The 19,062-nt window shown below is 39.3% G+C and overlaps 1 protein-coding gene across 1 annotated transcript in view; it reads left to right on the top strand.

The window, feature by feature from the left end:
• The window catches only part of PLCG2 (phospholipase C gamma 2), a 58,678-nt gene that overhangs the window by 14,038 nt on the left and 25,578 nt on the right, over positions 1-19,062 (top strand). Inside the window, exons 3-12 of the mRNA XM_084270214.1 lie at positions 5,007-5,147; positions 7,770-7,863; positions 9,321-9,368; positions 12,642-12,726; positions 13,467-13,550; positions 14,973-15,016; positions 15,999-16,071; positions 17,067-17,168; positions 17,329-17,447; positions 18,526-18,611. Of these exons, the coding sequence (XP_084126340.1) occupies positions 5,007-5,147; positions 7,770-7,863; positions 9,321-9,368; positions 12,642-12,726; positions 13,467-13,550; positions 14,973-15,016; positions 15,999-16,071; positions 17,067-17,168; positions 17,329-17,447; positions 18,526-18,611 (876 nt within the window). The remainder of the gene's footprint in view (positions 1-5,006; positions 5,148-7,769; positions 7,864-9,320; positions 9,369-12,641; positions 12,727-13,466; positions 13,551-14,972; positions 15,017-15,998; positions 16,072-17,066; positions 17,169-17,328; positions 17,448-18,525; positions 18,612-19,062) is intronic.

Here is a 19,062-nt window from a genome sequence, read left to right as displayed (position 1 = left end):
GTGGAGTATCTTTTCAAAGGAACATAAAATTCACCTTGTTTTAAAATTGTTATGTTTCAGTTGTTACCCAGGGGATCTCTGTGTAAGTCTTTAGCCGAGCTTGGTTTCTGTGGTCAAATGAAAAAATGAACGTGTGTAGCCTTTAGCTGTTTTCAAATAATTTCTTCCCTTTAGCAGCTCAGTTCTGCAATGCTGAATGCTAACTTACAACAACCAGACTTCCTGTCATTGCCAGACAGCGAAATGGGGATGGCATGAACTTCATAGACCTGAGCCCCCCAAATGTGATTGATCAAACTGAGGGTGAGATGTGGGTGCTCCAGGACGCTTTTCCCAAAGGCAGTTTTACAGGGCAACGTTGTTGTTTGGTTGCATTTCGTTTTAGTGTAAACTTTTATGGGCACGTATGTAAATTTTACCCTATTCTTATCTCACTTTGTGAAGGTGCCTTTTAATTTTGAATATGAAACCAATAGTCATTTGAATTTTATGAATTCAGAGTTCAAACTGTGTTGCTCTGCAGAGCAGTCCAGTGAGAAGTTATTAATTTAATGGCAATTCGTTGATACTGTACATGACAGCTCTGTGTGACCTGATTAAACCTATGGACTTAAAAAAGGTGTGCTTCTCTAAAGCTTTAAGGTCTGCTCAGTCCCCAGAGAAGCCCTTGGTAAGGCAGTCATGTGTGCTTTCTCAAGATGCACCTTACTGTTCCTCATGTTTCATCCTTGTATTTGTGTTTTTAGGTAATTTTGTGGCTTACCTGTAACGACTTCCTTGAGCCCCGGGCTGTTATGGTACACCTTGTATAGTTAATCTTTAATTCTTCAGAAATGAGAACAAATCCATTGTCCTCACTAACCACCGTGAAGTACATTTGCAAAAGGATACTAAAGGCTTTCTTCATTCACTGGGTGCTCATTTGCACACAGACTGGGTGGCAGGGGGCAGTTTCTGCCTTCCAGAAATGAAACTGTCTTTGGAATGTTTTGTAATGCAAATTGTTTAAAAAAAAGAAAAAGGATTCTGAAAACAAGTTCTGAAGTGCTGAATGCTGTGTTATCTCTGTACACACACAGATGAAAATGCAAATATATTCATATAGAGAATGACCACACTGTGTCTTGGCCCATAGCACTTAAGTGGTCAGAGTCCCATATTTTCCTCTACAAAACGTTGCCAGTAGTATCCCTTTAGCCTTCTTGAGACTTATTGCAAATACTTGTTGAGGTGAATAATGCTCATGGCCTGCTTTCTGACACTGTAAGCCTCCTTTGAATCTCTCTGTAGGATTTTTCTTCTCCTCCATTAAGTACATCACTGAACTGTGATCCAAGTGTCATTTGTGGCCACAGTCTTACGAGACTCTGTAGTTGAACTTTTACACTGTTTTTCAAGACTGTTCTTTCAAGGATACCTTGCTAGGTTCACAGCCTCTAAGATTTTTAGATTTACCCCGTTTATATACAATCTGCCTGACTTTCCAGCCTAAAACTACCTGACTTGCCTGAGGCTGACCTGTGCAAACATACCTTCTCATGCTGAACTTCAAGGTGTTCTGCTGTTGGCATGCATGGTTTTAAAGAAGGTCCACTCCCTGTTGTGTCTGGATGCTGAACAGTTGTGCTCCCAGCCAGGGGAGGGTGTTGGTTGGGTGAGCATGGGGTGCAGACAGAGACAGAACTGCTCCTTTGAATAGCAGTGCTAGTTCCCTTCTGGAAGGAGGAGCACAGCATAGTTGTGCGCAGCAGTATAATGTTTTTTGCAGTTCTCTCCTGTTCATGTCATTCTCTGCCTTGTGCTTACTTTATGTCTTGTCTTCTGCTCAGCTTGTGCAGCACCTACCGGTAGTGGTAGTGGAATCCAAGTCTTGTTTTATTGTCTGCCTCTAATTGTAAGTGAAGAAATGTAACAGCAATTCATACCTATAAGTGTGTAACTAAGTGTGATCACTACTGTTGGGCTATTTGAATGGGAGAGCAGCAGAGATGTGAGAATCAAAAGTTTACTGTTAAGAGCTCTAGCAGGTGCTCTGGAAGGCACTGAGCAATTAATCTGTGCAGTCTTTGGAAAGTCGCTATGTAGTAGTGTAATGATCCATTGAATTAACTGATCTGCCGAACAACATACAGCAGCAGGAGCTGAAGTTCAGCAGCTTCAGGCTCTGAACTGCTATGAATACTGCATGCCCAGATCAGAGCCTGGAACAGGGTAGAAATTGAAGGTGCCTTGGAGTCTGGTCTTGTTAAAGAGCTACTTGGGGAGTTGTCAGAATCAATAGGAGACTGATGAGACTGCCAAGGAGATCTTGTTAACCTGTAGAAATAACCACATAAAAGAATGGATGAAATACAAACTAGTATTGTAGGGTTTTAGAGTGGCACTAGACTTCTAAACTGTTTGGCTGGGGACGAAATGCCTTGTGAGTGGCCTCAGCTTGCTGGGTGTGAGTCAACATCTCTACAGGGCACATTCTGCTTTATGTTTCCTTGGGAATTAATGTTCTTGCACTGTTTTGTGGAAATTGCACCTGCAAGTGTATTGGATTTGATCTGATACTGCCAGCCATGTCTGCCCAGGTATGTGCTTTTTTCAGGTGTATCAGGCCCCGGGAATTTGGCTGTGAAGCCAGGTCAGGATGTGTCTCTGCAGTTTGCACGAAGGATTGGGAAGGAGGAGGGCTCCAGTACTTCAAGGCAGTAAGAAGATAGAGTGTCTGAGGCGCTGTGCTTGTAGCTCTGGTCCAGGCATGAAGTTACATTTTAATTCTTCAGTGACAGATTGTGCTATAAAAAGTTTACAGTAACTGCGTAACAGCTGAATTGGTACAGTTGATTTACTAATCTGAGTCTGAAACATGTTGCAGCTTTTCCTGGTCTGTTCCTTTCTCTGTTCAGTTGGGATCAGCTGTTCTGGACTTCATGGGCATTGTGTGGAGGGTGCCGGGTGAGCCCAGCCTGCCTTGGGAGACAGCAGAGCTTTGCACCAGACCAAAACTGGTGCTTGCTGTGCATGTCTCTCCCCATCTGTTTTTCTGCCTTGGCTTTTCTTTCAGTAGTACAGAATAATAGATCCTAAATAACACTATAATCCACGCAGGTAGTTGCTATCCATTTTCAGAAACTATAACATGTAGTATATCTTTCTGTAAACATCTGAAAAATAAAAGTGTATAATAAACTTTATGTTTTGTCCATCTGTTTCATATATTTTTTAAGTAAACATATGATATCTTGCCTGAAAAGTACAGGAATGTAAACTTCTGAATTTGAGGGGGATTTTATATAAATATTTTCTTTTTTTTTTTTCCCCACTTTAATTTTTATCTTATCCAGCTATTCTGTTTACTGAATGCTTAGCAATTAGGGTAACCTGTTTTTCAGAGTCCAGTGAGAGAAACAATAATATGGTTCCCAGTGTGAAGCCTGTGCATACAAAAATCCTTATGTCTATATGTACATATGCATCTTTAGGAGCATGGGATGGTAGGCTTGAAAGGTTATAATGCAAGGAAAAGAACTGTAGTGAGTATATGTAATTGACGGGAGACATTGAGTAAGTTTCTTTGTTTCAGAGGTCAGTATGAGGTAAGAGTCACTTGAAATGACAACAGCAGTGCAGGTTGTGAAATCTGGTTTATCGCAGCTTATAGCTTATACTTTGAGGGGGCCTTTGTGGTGTGGGATTTCATATATGTGGATTTATAGGAATCTGAAGTTAAAACTGTGTTTTTCCTCAAGGGTTTGTTGGATGAAGGGAAAGGAGGAAGAGTTTGGAGTTGCTCGGGCCCATGGTTAGAATGACCTGATAGGTGTACAATCCATTGATTGCAGCCAGACAACCTCCTTCCCTCTCCATTTGGGTACTTTCTGTCTCTGCATCCTGATTCTTCTCTGTGGAAGAATCAGCTCTCACCTCCATTGGCAGCAGAGTTGCTTTTTCATTGTGTTATTAACTGTGCTCGGTTACTGATCAGGCACTCATTTAAACCAGCGTTTTTATATTGTGGCATTCATAGATGCACGGACAGTAACCCTCAGCTGTTTTCCTTGGATCTTGCTAGGTCTGATAAACACATTTTGAGAGTAGCCATGAAATGTTTTTCTTTACTCTTCATCCTGTAGCACGTAAGTCAAGACTGTCCAGAAGTGGGAAAAGCTGATTATTTGTCTGGTCCACAGGCAGAACAAAACCACTTCCTCAGTTTTCTAATAAGTATCTTATCTTGACAGTGCACATATTTCTATTTCAGTGCTGTCTCACGGCTGTTATGCAGGCTGTAAAGCAGGGGTTTGATAAAAAGGGAGCTGACTTGAGAATATGTGTGCTCATGCAGTGTTCCCGTTCTGCTGTGCTCTAATACTTACCTGTATTCTATAGAAAGCAGCAAGTTAAAACTGATACAACAGGTTATGTTCAACAACAGAAATTTCCTTGGAGTCGACCAGGAAAATGTTCACAAACATTTGAATTATTAGGATGGATTTTTTCTTTATATTCCTGCTTTAAATATTTGTCTTTAAGTGCCAGTGACTATACCAGCTGATGAGGTTAGCTGACCAAGATCTGATGCATAATTTGAAGTAATTAGAAGTTGTATCTTTTGTATGTGTATGTGTGTGAACAGTTGTCATGGCAGTTGGAAACGCCTTGCTTGGAGTAAATGCCATTTGTGAAATCATGCCTTCTGTAACCCAAAGGGGCTTTGCATATACACTTTGCCAGTGGATAATCAGTGGTAGTGAAATGATAAAAATATGACAAGTTATTTTTATTCTTCTTTTGGTCCTTCTCTGTTGTCTGCTAGTCGGTGGTATAATTAGCTGTGGTTTTGTGGATTGCAAGCTGGTGCAATTTGCATTTTTTCCCACTTAATATCTGTAGGTTTACATATACACATACACACACAGAGTGATACTTGCATGCTTTGGGTTGTTCATCTTACAGTTTCAGGCTCTGCTTGAACATAAGTGCAGTTGTACTGACTGAGTATTGTTTCCTTCCAGTGGATCTGATGGAAATCAAAGAAATTCGCCCAGGAAAGAATTCAAAGGACTTTGAGCGTTGCAAAGCAAAGCAAAGAGAAGAATACTGCTTTACTATTTTTTATGGTGCCCAGTTTGTCCTCAACACCTTAAGCTTAGCAGGTACTTTTCTCATCTTTGTTTCTATAAACCCATGGATTGAACAAACTATACATCTTGATGGAATAGAAATGTAAAGAATACCATGGTTTTGACTTCTGCAGTTCAGGAAGGCACCAGATGTTTAAAATCTGGAGATAGACCTTTTACTCAGCCCTTCATGGCTGTCAATTGCTGCATTTATAATGTTTTACTTTTAAATAGTATATTGAGTGAGTGTAGTTTTCGGTTTGCTCAATCATTTCTATCAGGGTAAACTTTTGCTGGTTAAATATCTCTAGCAAGGTTTTCCACACCGAAGAACAGAAGTGACATTGTCCTCTTTAAAACCAACCAAGGATTTGCTATTGACTTCTGTGTGGCCAGAATACTGCCCTGGCAAAAATAATTTTGGAAGCCATAGCCATAAAGAGTCCAATTGCAGCTGTATCACACAAACTTTCCTATCACCTATGAGTAATTGCAAACTGATTTGTAAAAACGAAATTCTGGTTTGGTTTATGTCTGTGCTTGTCACCTGATAACACTAAACCTCTTCCAAAGAAGTACTAGGGGACCATAAATAAAATTGGATGGTGATAAACTTGAAAATGAAGAGATCTGTTTGAAACAGAGGGAAGTTGTATCCTGTATCCTTGGAAAGGTTTGGGGCACTTCTTATTTTAGTTGAGATTATCCAGGATTGTAAAACCAAAAATTTTGAAATGAGAAGGGGTATAAACACTTACAGTGCAGGCTGAATACTGTTTCTAATTAGTGGAGTTTACAAAGAGATTTCTGTTCAGAAAAGTTTATGATTGATCCTTGGTTTAGAATTATGCAGACGATTTATTTGGAGTGGTAGTTCTCTCTGTCCTTTGCAGGAACACACACACTTGTCCATTTTTAATTATTTAATCCATTGCAAAATCATAATGAAAGAAAAGAGGAGTTCTTTGTAAGCATTGTAACACTAACGGGAGCTTTTAAAAAATCATTAATTGCTTATAGATTGCAGTATTAGAAGATTGGGGGGTTTTGCAGTCTGATGCACTACAAATTAAAGACTGCTTGGAACTAATCCATTGTTACAGGCTTTTACCTTTAAATAAGTTTTACCATTGTTGAATGAAGTCTGTGAAAATTGTGAGTAAGCGCCTGTGCTGAAGTGCAGCTGTGCCAGGTACTTCAAATTGATTTCCTCTAGCAACCCACTGTCCCCCCTCCATGGCCCTTCACACAAACGTGGTTCTGCCAGTGCTTTGGAAACAGCACCATGAGACATGTTGCCATAATGCTGAACTGCAGAGCAACGTGATATAACTTTTAATTAAGGGGGAAATCCTTTTCCTTGTTGAAGCTCTTTGTCGTGGTTTCTTAATATAAAATAATTGTTACTTAAAGGGAATGGTCGCTGTCACAAAGGGCAGAATTGTCTTGGGAGAAGAATTGGTTTGGCAGTGGTAGTGGGTGTTCTTTCCAAAACTGTAACAAATTCAAAAACATTTCCATGGGGAGCTGAAGCTGGGCTCTGGCTACATCCTTAGGGAAGAAAGCATTGTTTGAAAGTATGTTTAAGTAAAATGTTATCTTCATCTTTTGAGAAACTTTTGAAGACTTCTTTTAAAAGAGTTTGCAGAGATTGGAGCTCCTGTGTGAAAAGAATTTTTTAGAAATGGTTTAATTGAAGAGTGCTTTAATGAAATTTAAGAACCATCATGCTAAAGTAAATGTACTTTACCAAACTGAAGAGATTTCATCTCATCCAAGGCCCCTGAATTTGCTTTCAGTTTAACAGGTATTCCTCAGAGAAGGCTATACCCAGCACACAGTTCATCATGTTGCTTCTGTTGGGTTGAAGCCATAATTCTTCATGTTAAATGATGTGGAGGACTCTTCTGGTTTGGGAAATGGAAAGGCAAACTACATTTAAAACAAAACATACAGTGATAAGCCAATTTTGAAGGCTGAGAGGAAGAAGTACTTGTCTTCTAGTGTTAAGCCATGTAGGGAATTTTAGAACTTTTTAAACTTGTATCAGAATGGTTCTATGTAAGCTGCAGCAGTTCTGTACATTGCTTCCTTCCTTTTCCCCTTGCCTGAGTTTGGTGTGGAACAGTCTGTGTTAGGAGGCATGATTAGGTCAGACAGGAGGTGGTTATGTCCATCAAAAGCCAATACTTTACCATTTTTTTGTAGGCTGCTTGGATATAATGAACTAGCTTTATGCTGAGAGTTCTTTCATCTGTGTGCTTCAAGCTGCTCTAGATCTAGGCCCCTGGGCTTTTACCAGTTTGGAGACAGAGGATAAGAAAATGAATTTTGATTGTGTTACTTACTACAAGAGCTCAACATAGCTTCATAGTCTTTCTGCTGAGAAATTGAAACCTCCTTACCCTGATAAGCAGACATCTAAAATGAGGGGTTTGTTTTTTTGGTAAAGCTCCCAGAATTAACCCTCCTACCCCCAAATTTATGCCGTTTTAAAATTTCATTATTAGCAGCATGAAACCACGCAATGAGGTTTATCAATGAGAAAGGTTCATCAGCAGCTTTGTATACTAGGGTTTATCTAGGCAACACAAGTTATGTCTTGGTTTTGTGTAGATTTTACTTTGATGTTTCTCATAGCATTTTTTCTTTCAGCTGACTCTAAAGATGATGCTGATAAATGGTTGTGTGGCTTGAATATCTTGTATCAAGAGGTCATGAGTGCTCCCACACCTGCCATCACAGAGAGGTATGTGGACATATTTTTCAATTTATGAGACTTGATGATTCTTTGGAATTGAAAGTGTAAAATCTGAAAGAAATTCTTAAGTTGCAACAAGTGGTGCTTGCCAGTTACTTAAGAACAACTACTGTCCAGTTAATATATGATACAGAAAGCTCATGGGGAAATTCTCCATGTCTGTTTTGCTGTATATGTGTTCAAGAATCGCACTGTGCTGTGTCTGCGGCTGTGGACTTGCAGTTTACCTTGTGCTGTATACCAAAACCAAAATGAAACCCCAAACTCATGTCTTAATGAGATCACAACATCTGCTCTGTTTGTTGACTTCTTGGAAAATTCAAATGTGTTACACAATCACAGTACGCTTGCTCTAGAGGCTGTCCATGTGTCCTGTCCCCCAATAATTCTGAGGTGTGCAATGCTCTTCATTGCACCCCCTGCTTTGTATGGCAATGTGATCAGTTGACCTGGACAACCAGGCTGAAAAGGAATATTTTTAAGAATTACTCTATAGCAGCCAGCCATGTAATGGCACAACTGTGCCCTTAATGCTTCTGAGAACGTTGCACATGGAACTACTCATGCTCAGAATGCTGGTTATGTTGAGAAGCTTTTAAAGCTGTCTCCATATCTGATTGCTTTTCATCACTGCTGACATTCTTGTTTGTGGTCATGGCTATTACCTGTTGTGAGGATGTACCAGGTCCTTACTTGCTACCTGACCAAGTTGTGGCTTTGACATTGATGTTGTCTTCACATACTTGCTGTTGCAGCTGGGGAGAAAGTATTCTTATCTATTGTATGGTATTGCAGTGAGCTGTTAGACAAAGTGCTGCTGGGTTCTGGGCTATGTTTGTGCAGCAAAGTGATTCCCATAGAGACTGAGGATAAGATTAATAATGACGTGCTGTGTTCATGCTTTACATCAAAATTGTGTATGTGTGTATATTTACTGTTAATGTTGCTCATAGTATTTTGCTGCACACCTTAAACTGGCATGTCCTGTAATGAGTATTTTCTTTAAAATTCTCTGAATTGCTCTGCCTCCCCAGTAATTTTTATTTTTGTGTGTCTAAGAGATCTTTGAGCTGGCATAAATTATTGACTTGATGGAGTTACTCTACTTTAGATTAGCTGAAGTTTTTGCTTGCTTGATCCACTTATATTTTTACAGCTTCTGGTTGTTCATTTCTTCCCACCCTTCCCCTTCCTGTGTTGTTTATGTGGCTTTAAAATGCAGTATTAAGCAGCAGAAAAGTATATGTACACAAATAGTTATGAAACTGACTGAACCTTTAGATGCTGCCCTGGAAATGTTTTTGCTTTATTAAAATAGATGTGTCTCATGACTTTTAAATGTTCTGTTGAATTTAATCCACGGATTTTGATATTTCGTTGGCTGCATTTTCTTTATAGTTCTTAGATTAAACTTTTTTTTTTCTTTTTCCCCTCTTTTCTACAAGCTGGCTGAGAAAGCAGATCTATTCTGTTGATCAAACTAGAAGAAATAGGTAAGAAATCTATCTTTGCGCAGGTTTTTTTTTAGTGAACTTTTGTTGCAGATTCTAACATGGAATGAAAGGAAATAAATCCTTCTTCATCCAAGATGTGAAATATGACTCCCCTGAGCATGGCATTTGCTCTTGCTTTCACAACCTGAGTTTTGCCTTTTGCTAAACACACTGTTCATAGCACTCATTCGTGCTCATGTCCATGGTGAAAAATAATAGGTCTTCAATTACCTTGCCAGCAAGAATGAGGAAAGAGAGTTGTCACCTCCTTTCAGTCTTGCTATAGATTCAGCTCAGCTGTTCAGGTGTTTTGGTTGCTTGCTCTGCAGAGGTCTTGCCAAGTTTGAGCCCAGCAGCTTGGACTGTATAAACTGCTGTGAGTCTTCCTGTGCAGCTGTGCCACCAGTTCTTCCTTCATTGCTGAAGTGTGTTTGCACTGGAGTGACTACTCTAATGTAGACAGAGCAGAACCAGCTTTTAAAAGTTTTTGTGGGGATTCTTAACAGTGAAGCTGCAAGAGCAGAGCTCAGCAAAGGCAGATGTTTAAGTGCCTACTCTTATTTCAGCCCTGATGAGAGTATGTGCGGCATCTAGTTTAAAACTAGTCTCACCAGCAATGTCAGACATACCCAGAGACAGGGCTGTCCAGCAATAACATGAATTCTTTGCTACAGGGGTCAGAGATCTAAGAAGAACAGAACAAGCTATCAAGAGGAAGAGTAGAAAACAGAGATACCTGAGGGTATTAGGTGAGAGAAGGACTACTGGTATGACAGGGTTGTACCACATGAAAAGCTAATTTAACAGTGGGAAACAGAAGATACTCTTGAGGATAGATGAGAAGGAAGTCAAGTTCACGGTTTGCAATGAGACCAAAATCTGGGTTTTGTTTTTGGTTGTTTTGGGGTATGTTTTTAGTGATGGGACTGGCTACATGAGCTTGTTTTTTGCCATGTATTCAGGTAGACCAAAGGCAGAGAATCACCTCTGACTTAGTGTTTCTCATGTGAAAGAAGTCTGATGGGTTGTAGTTCCCAGTGTGCTGTGTAGCTTCCTAGGTTTGAGTTTCAGTAGTTCATTTCAAGTCCATGTGTGATGTGGGTTTGTAACTTTTGCACAACAAAGGAGACCTTTTTAAAATGAATTCAGCTGCATACCTCTCCTTTGAGCTGCCAGAAATCATGTGACACTGAGAAGAATGTTAACCCCTCCTCCCCCATATCTATTACTTTACCATGATTTTGCTCTTTGTCTGCAACATGCATTTCATTTTAAGGTGTAATTCAGTGCAGAAAAGTACGTGCTTCCTCTCATTTAGGCCTTTTCCTAAAAGCAAAATAAAGTGTGGTGTTCAGTTGTGTGAGCGAGACTGTTACTGCAGGAAATAACACCATTCTGCACACAGCCTGTGGCATTGTGTGGCTGGCTTCAGTGTGAGCTGAGATGTCATTTCAAAACGGTGTTTCCTAATCTGGCCAGCGTGGTGAAGTGGAAAGTACCATTCTTTACTGGATATTGGCTTACACCTCCTGATGTATTTTGAAAAACTGGCTCTGCAATGGGGTTATGTAGGCTGGGGTCATGTGGCAAAAGCAAATGTTAGCATAGAGAAGCTGTGACTGACGGTATATGTCTTGCTTTAAGAGGTTCCATTTGTTGTTTCTGAGTTGTTTCATCACTACGAGGCAGTCTGGTTAGGATGAGGGGGACTTGCACTGTGGAGAGGGCAGTCTGTTGTTCTTTGATAGGTGATTCATACTTTTAGGAAAATTCAGGAAAGGAGTTTGGACTGAGTTTCATTGTGTTGCAGTTTCTAGGGAGGTTAATTGTAAAGGTTAGGCTTCCAGGCAAGTCCTGTTTCACAGGTTGAGTTTTTTCCATTTTTTAATGAAGTCCCAGCTCTTTGTTTTGGCTTGCACTTGTCTGGCCAGAGGAAATTGCTTTTGCTTGTGTTTAGGATACAAACAGAGTGTTTGTTCTTGCTCCGTAAAGAAGTGTTTTTTTCCAGAGGTCTGGCGACAGGGAGGAAAGCCAGGGATTTCCTGAGTTCTAATCTGGCTTTGGTATGGGTTTTGGCTAAATTCCTCCTTGCTTTGCCTCTTTCCCTCTCTACACAATGGAGATGAGAATATCTCAGGGAACAGTTGTTTCTATGGACATTATAGAAGTGCTAGGTGTTAATTTTCTCATGCTTTCAAGTGACTCTGTTCTTACCCTGTGTTTGCAAAGAGAAAATTACTTATGAACTGTGCTGTAGGTCAAGACAAGAGTACTTTAGCCTTGTTTCCTTGGCTACTGTTGGTATTGCTTTGTGGGTGCTGGCAGTGGGACCAGTAGGATGTTGTACCTGTGTTCTCTTGACTGTGCTTCATCTTGCAGACAGAGATTCCCCTCATCTTCTACTCCACAACTTGTGCCTGTGCCCTTCACAATGTCCAGTTGTGGTGCTGTGTCTTTCTTGTTGAGATCTCACACCAGAGCCTACCCAGAGTACCCAGAATTTGAGTCTCTGACCTAAAACCTGTGACATAATTTTCATTCCTTTCTATCCAAAGACACTGTGTGGCTGAAAATCCAGAATAAGTATGTGTTATTTGAAAGGTCTTGCTGTTATCCAGAAAACTTTGCTTTTTCAAGTGTTTCTGGTGTATCACTGGAAGTTCTGAAAATCTGTAAAAAGGGTCAGCAGGTCTGTGTACATGGACCTGGAAGGCAATTCTTTCTGGGGAAACTTCATTGTAAGAGGAGGAGGAGGTCGTGTTCAGATGTTGTAGAGGAGAGAGTCTTGCTGCTGCAAATCAGTTTTACCATCCAAGTGAGTAAAAGGCTATAATGGTCATGAAAGCAAGAGCTTTTTACTTTCTGTTTCTGTGCATCCATTTGGTATATATATATATATATTGTATAGTATTTTCTGTGTTTGCATTCCAGTTTCAGTGGGACTAGAACAATGAAAGGGAGACTGCAGTTCATGTGAACATGTGTAAACATCTACATTTGAGCTGATCATCTAGATCTGATTAATCTCACAGAAGTGAGAATGGTTCTTTTCATCCTAATATGGATGCCCAAATTGCCTGAAATGCCTGTTTCTCCCCACTAACTAGAAAACATGTCTAGCTTGCTCACATATAGAAGTTTACACAGTTATGTGAGATGAGCCTTATCCAGAATGTTTCGATAATCATGTTTTTGTGTTGATAGAAAATATAATAGTAACTGACACAGAACTGTGGGGATTTTCCTTTAATTTTTTTCTTTTTTTTCCCCCAGTATCAGTATTAGAGAGCTGAAAACTGTCCTTCCCCAAGTGAACTTCAAAGTGAGCAGCATGAAGTTCTTGAAGGATAAATTTGCGGTAACTACCTGATAACTTATATCTATTTGGTATTGTCTGACAGGTGGTGGTATTTCTTTTCAGGATTGTGCCTATATTTTTGCTTCTTGTCATGCACAGTAAAATAATTTCTCAGCTTGGCTTTGCCTATATCTAAGGCTGTAAGAAAATATGGACTTAGATGATCCTTCTTTTCATTGTATGGTTGACCAAAGCCAACACCGGGTTTTTAGCTCTGGTACTAATGCTGTGCAAGTGCATAGGAAACTGTTTCATGTTTAAGATAAAATTAATATGCAAGAAAAAGTTTGGGGGTTTTTTTTTTGCAATATGACCAAGCAATCTTTTCACTCCCAGTTGCACTAATATTAATAACTTCTGAAGGTTGTTTCCATTCCTGCAGGAATTTTAAATGTCCCCACCTCTTCCTGCTTTCCACCTCTCCACCCTTAAAGCACACATTCTTGCTTCTGTTGCTCCAGCTAACAATGACCAGATGAGGCACTACATAGTGGGAAGGGAGTTGGTATACAAAATGCAAGGCCAGAGATGTTGGCTGGGAGCACTGTGTTACAAACCAAACTCTGTTTACGTGTTTGTATTCTTAAAAAAATAAATTAAAAAATCTCAAGTGATGAAAACAAGCAAATCAAGAGTAGAACACAATGTGTGAGAGGGTGGCAGCTGGACTAGGAGTAATCTGCTTGTGCAAATGCAGTTCAGGGAATTCTAAATTCACTGTGTGTGACTTTCTATTGTAGGAAATAGGTGCTCAGAAGGAAGAGCTGAGTTTTGAACAATTTCATTTGTTCTACAAGAAAATTATGTTTGAACAACAGAAATCGGTAAGCTTTTCCATAAGTAGTCTTCATAATGTTAAACTGCTTGATCAGAATAAAGAGTGAATCCTGATTTTTTTTTTTATTTCTGTTTGTTACTAATTTTATTTTTCCCTGTTATTATAACAGAAAAAGAACTATACTTGATGTGTACATAATAGTCACCATCAGTGGTTGCCTTAAGAAGATAACGAAGTCATTCATGTTGCTTCTTGTGTAGTAGAGATATGCACAGATATAGTGGGATTTCTAGGAAGAACTTTTCTTGTGAGTGTGTTCAGGAAACAGAGTCTCTTTTCATTAGGTTTCACTGATCTCTTCACTGATAGGAGGGAGGTTTTTCCATACTTGTATTAATCTTTTATCGCTAAGAACTTTTTGTAAATCAAGAGGATGTATCAGAAGCATCAAGTAACAGCTATTGTTCTTGTCTCTCATGGTTAGTGATTTCCCAGGGTGAGTGCTTTACAAAACATGCATCACAGTCCTTAGGAAGCATAAGTGCACTGGAATTGCATTTTACTATAACATTTACTGTAAATTTACATTTTGACTACTGTTCCCATGTATTCATTGCATAGATTCAATGAAATCATTGGAAATTGACTCTGAAAGTTAGGAACCCTTTAAAACTGTGAAAACACATAACTTGAAATTGCTTTCTTGAATGTCTTTGTTGACAACATGCTTATTGTTGGTTTGACTTTCAGTTGCTCAAATAGAAGCTTTGATAGTGAAAGTCAATGCCATATCTTTTAGCAGTGGAGCTTTCTTGTGCTGTTTAAAAGTGATGCTGAAATTATTGTGAAGTAATAAAGAACTTCTATTTACCAACAGCGTTTTAGTTTTGCCTGTGAAAGTCTAGTTAATTAGCTGGAGCAGAAAGTTGAAGAGTATCAGACAGAATACTATCTGACTTCCTTAAACTCTTGTTATCACCCCTCGTGGATCATTTCACAGAAACTCCTCCGTTTGCTCAATAACTGCTTTGGGTCAGTTGATAAGTTTCTGCCATCTGTAACAATGCTGCTCCAAGATGGAAGCAATTTAGATATAAGGAATAAAGGTAATGGAGGATATGTAATTCCATTTTTTCCTGGGATATCAAGCACTAAAGGATGCCCAGAAACGAGTGATTGTGTGTATAAGGTGCCTTATCAACAGCAAGTTTTTCTTGCCTGAGAAATGCCTGTGTTCACACAGAAAGGCCTGGAGTGCCCTTGCCAACCTTGGCAGTGTGTTTTTTCTTATGCATTTACTGTGTCTTGCCATCTTGTATGCAGGTTCTCTGGAGCAAAAACGCATTTATTTCTCCTTCCTAAAGCAATGTACATTATTAGATGGAATTAGATAGAAAATTACATATTATTTTATTATTTATCTTTCTCTCCTCTTTATGTGTTTTGTGTGGGTTTTGTTTGTTTTCAGATTCTTGATGAATTCAAAAAAGATTCCTCTGTGTTCATACTTGGGTGAGACTCTTCATTTGTATTTTTCCACATTTCCATATGGTTGTGGTGCTGCAGGAGTGTTGAGTGTCGCTGGGGTTTTTTTCTGATGCTTTAGCATGTGAAAATAAATTATATATGTTTTTGCATTAAGAAAGGTGAATTTATCATAGAAACAAGTCCTGAATATAATTTGATAAATGTTTTTTACCTTCAAACTACAGAAATGCTACAAGCAAATTTGCATGAAAAAGGTCGTCACAGGCATTGTGTTTTGACTGTGAATTAAACCAGTGTATCTTGGTTTTGAATATTACACAAACAGAGTAAAGAAGTTACTTCAAAAGTTTGCTCTGAATGTGTTGTGTATCTCCTTAGCCCTTGGTCATGTCATATGAGTTAAACTTTGTGAGACTGCTGAAATGCACAGATTTATCAAGGATGGGTAGATTATAAATACTTCATTGGTACCAGATGATGCAGCATTTGTGTTCTACAAAAGAGAAAGCAGTTGTGCCACTCTTTCTTGGTGAACTGCATCTCCCCTCCATTTTTAGGAGGTTTTGATCTGTCACACTGAGTCATCTCAGTAAAACATGGATGGAGTTATTTGTGGCAGTGTGGCTCTATGGTAATTTAAAAGAACAGTGTCTCCGTATGCCTCAACTAGACGACACCCCTGTCAAGTGAATGCTGCTCATTTGCTACAAAACAGTGAGCACAGATTTAGTACTTTCCCCAATGAATTGCTATCAAAAGTACATCAGGAATCCAGGAGGCTTTGTTTCAAGGCTCAAAATACAACAATTAGATAATACAATATTACAAGCCTAGTCTAAATTCCACTGAAGTTATGAAAAGTGTCCTGGTGGCAGCAGCACGTTTATACTGTAAATCCAAGATACAAATCCATACCATTTTCTGCTATAACATCTGATGACACTTGCTCTCTTATTCCTTTAGCTTCACTTTCCCTTTCTTTTCTTTGTTTTAATTTTTTTTAAAGAAATACTGACCGTCCAGATGCTTCAGCAGTTCATCTCCATGACTTTCAGAGGTTCCTGCTACACGAACAGCAGGTGAGAAGATTGCAGAAATTCTTTGTTCTTTTTCTTAAGGTTGCCTCTTGGAATTCTGTGCTCATTAAAAAGAAAAGTGATGTGCCATAGAATATGATTTATGTCAGCTGTGATACTAGGCCTTGGAAAGATTTCTATGTTGCCATTGAAGTTCACAAGGACTATTGTTTTTCATCTATATAGAGACTCTGAACATGGACCAGAAAACAAGGGGGAGGAGAAAGTTTAAAAGTGTTTAATCGGTCTCTGTTTAGTCATGTAGATAAACAGACAAGGATGTATGTCAAATATGGTAGCCTGGCCTAGTTACAGCTGTCATTATCTGTGCATCTGGGGTAGTACCTTGGCCATGGCCCCATTTTAGCAGCTCTTACAGAAAAAGCTGGGCTGAGTGCTTGCATTCGAGTCAAAGGTAACTTTCTGTTGAATGGAGCCTATTTGATGACCTGTACCAGCAAGCAGATAAGGATGGAGGCAAGGGTTGGAACTGTCTCTTCATGGTCTTGTGTAATGTTATTTAGCACAGACACCATGGGGAAAAAGTGTGCAATGTTTGCTAGGCGCTTCTAAGCTCTAGGTTTGCAAATATGATTGAAGAGAGACCTGCATTTCCTGTACAAGCTTGCTACTTTCTTTTTCTCCCTATTTCACTGTGTTAAAAAGACATTGAGATTGCACTTAAAATGAGAGAGATTATAGTTAAGGCATATCCTTCAAAGCAGCCAGCTTTGCTCTGTGTGTGTGCATGCATATGTAGTATGTATCTTTTGGACCTCCAACCTGTGTAAAGGTACTTAGATGGGGATCTTCTTTTTCCCACTCAGACATCATAGGGATCATTTAAGATCTGTGGGTTCAGTAAAATATATTGGCAGTAAATTAGCCAAATAAGAAAGAAGTAAATCACATTGGTAGGAGTGTCTGTTGCCTATTTGATTTTTTTTGTATAGAATAACACCTCTTCTAAAGTCCTTTTCCTACTGTATTACCTGAAGGAATCTTGGGCACAAGATCTCAGTAAAGTCCGAGAACGAATGACGAAGTTTATTGATGACACTATGAGAGAAACTGCCGAGCCCTTCCTCTTTGTGGATGAGGTAAGATAACGATACTTTCAAATAGTTCCTTGTGGACTTTCTTCTTGCACAGCTAGTTGCTAGGTTGTTAGTTGGCAGATCCTCTAGGCTTCTCTTCTATGCTTCTTGTAGTCTTGTATGGTGAAAACATTTAAATTCAGTCCCTCTGTTTGTATTGTAGTTCCTCGCTTACCTTTTTGCAAAAGAAAACAGCATTTGGGATGACAAATATGATTCCATAGATGCACAGGACATGAATAATCCTTTGTCCCACTACTGGATTTCTTCCTCCCATAACACGTAAGTTACCAAAATTCCCATTGTCTGTCCCTGTTCAAACAGACCCAGCATTTGTTTGGAGAAAGTAATAACTTCCAAATTCTTCCAGACTTACACTGCTATAATGTGTCAAATACAGTTTGTGGCGTTCCTGTTTCTCTTAAGATTTTAGAAACTTTGAGATATAACTGAGCTCAGCTGCCAGAAAGTCCAAACCCTGAATCCTGTTTCAAGAATTAAAAGAAGTATGGAATTGAGACTATTCCAGCCTCTCTGCATTCAGAAATTAAAGTTATTGAAGGAGCTTCCATTTTTTCCAAGCAACAGCAGCTAGTGTTGGTATTAATTGTACCCTAAGATAAGAATACCATAAGGATACCACTTGTCCTGTGGAAACTCCCATATTGTTAATGTGATCTGAAGGTCCCTGGATTTATTGCCTTGGAAGAGGAGGCAGTCATGTGCACTGTTGATAGGTACTCTGGCAGTTTACACTGTCTTAAAGAGGAAAAGCTTTGGTCATGAGCAGGAAAGGATTATGGAGATCTTAAATTTAGCACATTTGATGATCAGGACTTGGCTATTCATTTATGGCCTTTGCCTGGATGTCAAGCACAGAGGTGCTTGAGTCAGAGGAAGAATGCATTTGCCATCCATACTTTTCTTTACTATTTTGAGTTTACTTTACAGCCAGAACTTTGAAGGCCTGGGAACTGTATTTTTGTTGTTAGTGGTTTTAGAATTTTATGTTATTAACTTAGCTGCTGATTTCTGTAGCTTGTGTCCAAGGTACCCAACCCTTTTCCTTGACAGTCCGTGGTATGAGAGCTCTTTAGTCCAAGTACAGACCTGTGTGGTGATAAGTGTGAACTGGTTTTGAATGAAGGGGATTTGCTCATCTAGCATTGTAATGAAAAGGCTTGTAGATGTACTTTGAAGTATAGGGTGTGGTATCTCTCTACCTTCCACATGAAAAAAAGAAAAAAAAGAATAATCAATGTACAGTCTCCATGACTGGAGAAAATATGTTGCCCAGGGAGTGAGTGGGAAATGATTGAAATTGACTGCCTGTCCTTTACACTTTCATTTTACCCCTTAGATATCTGACAGGAGACCAGCTTCGAAGCGAATCCTCCACAGAAGCTTACATCAGGTGTCTTAGAATGGGATGTCGATGTATTGAGTGTGAGTAAAGACTTTGTGGATGGTCTGTAACATGCTGTCCGTGTAAGTAGAGTTTCCTCTGTTTACCAAGAAAGGAAAAAGAACTGAAATCAAGAACTGGTTTCTTTTCTGAAGTTGAAGTTAGTCATATAAAAACACTGATTCCCTAAATGTTTTTTTCTTATGCCTCACTATTGCTCCATTGTTGTGGTTTAACTCAAGCAGGCAGCTAAAATGGCCACAGTTCTCTCACCACCCCCCCGCCCCCCCTCAGTGGGATGGGGGAGAGAAATTGAAAAAAGTAAACCTCATGGGCTGAGATAAAAGCAGTTTAATAGGAAAGAAAAGGAAGTTAATGACAATGACAATAATAATGATAGTAATGATGATGTTGAAGGAGTATACAAAAAGAAGTGATGCACAGCACAGTTGCTCACCACCTGCAGACTGATGCCCAGCTAGTTCCTGAGCC

Source organism: Gallinula chloropus, assembly GCF_964237585.1.
Source record: "Gallinula chloropus genome assembly, chromosome: 13".
Lineage (NCBI taxonomy): Eukaryota > Metazoa > Chordata > Aves > Gruiformes > Rallidae > Gallinula > Gallinula chloropus.
Note: the sequence above shows the minus strand (reverse complement) of the source record. Positions and strands in the feature narration are given on the sequence as shown.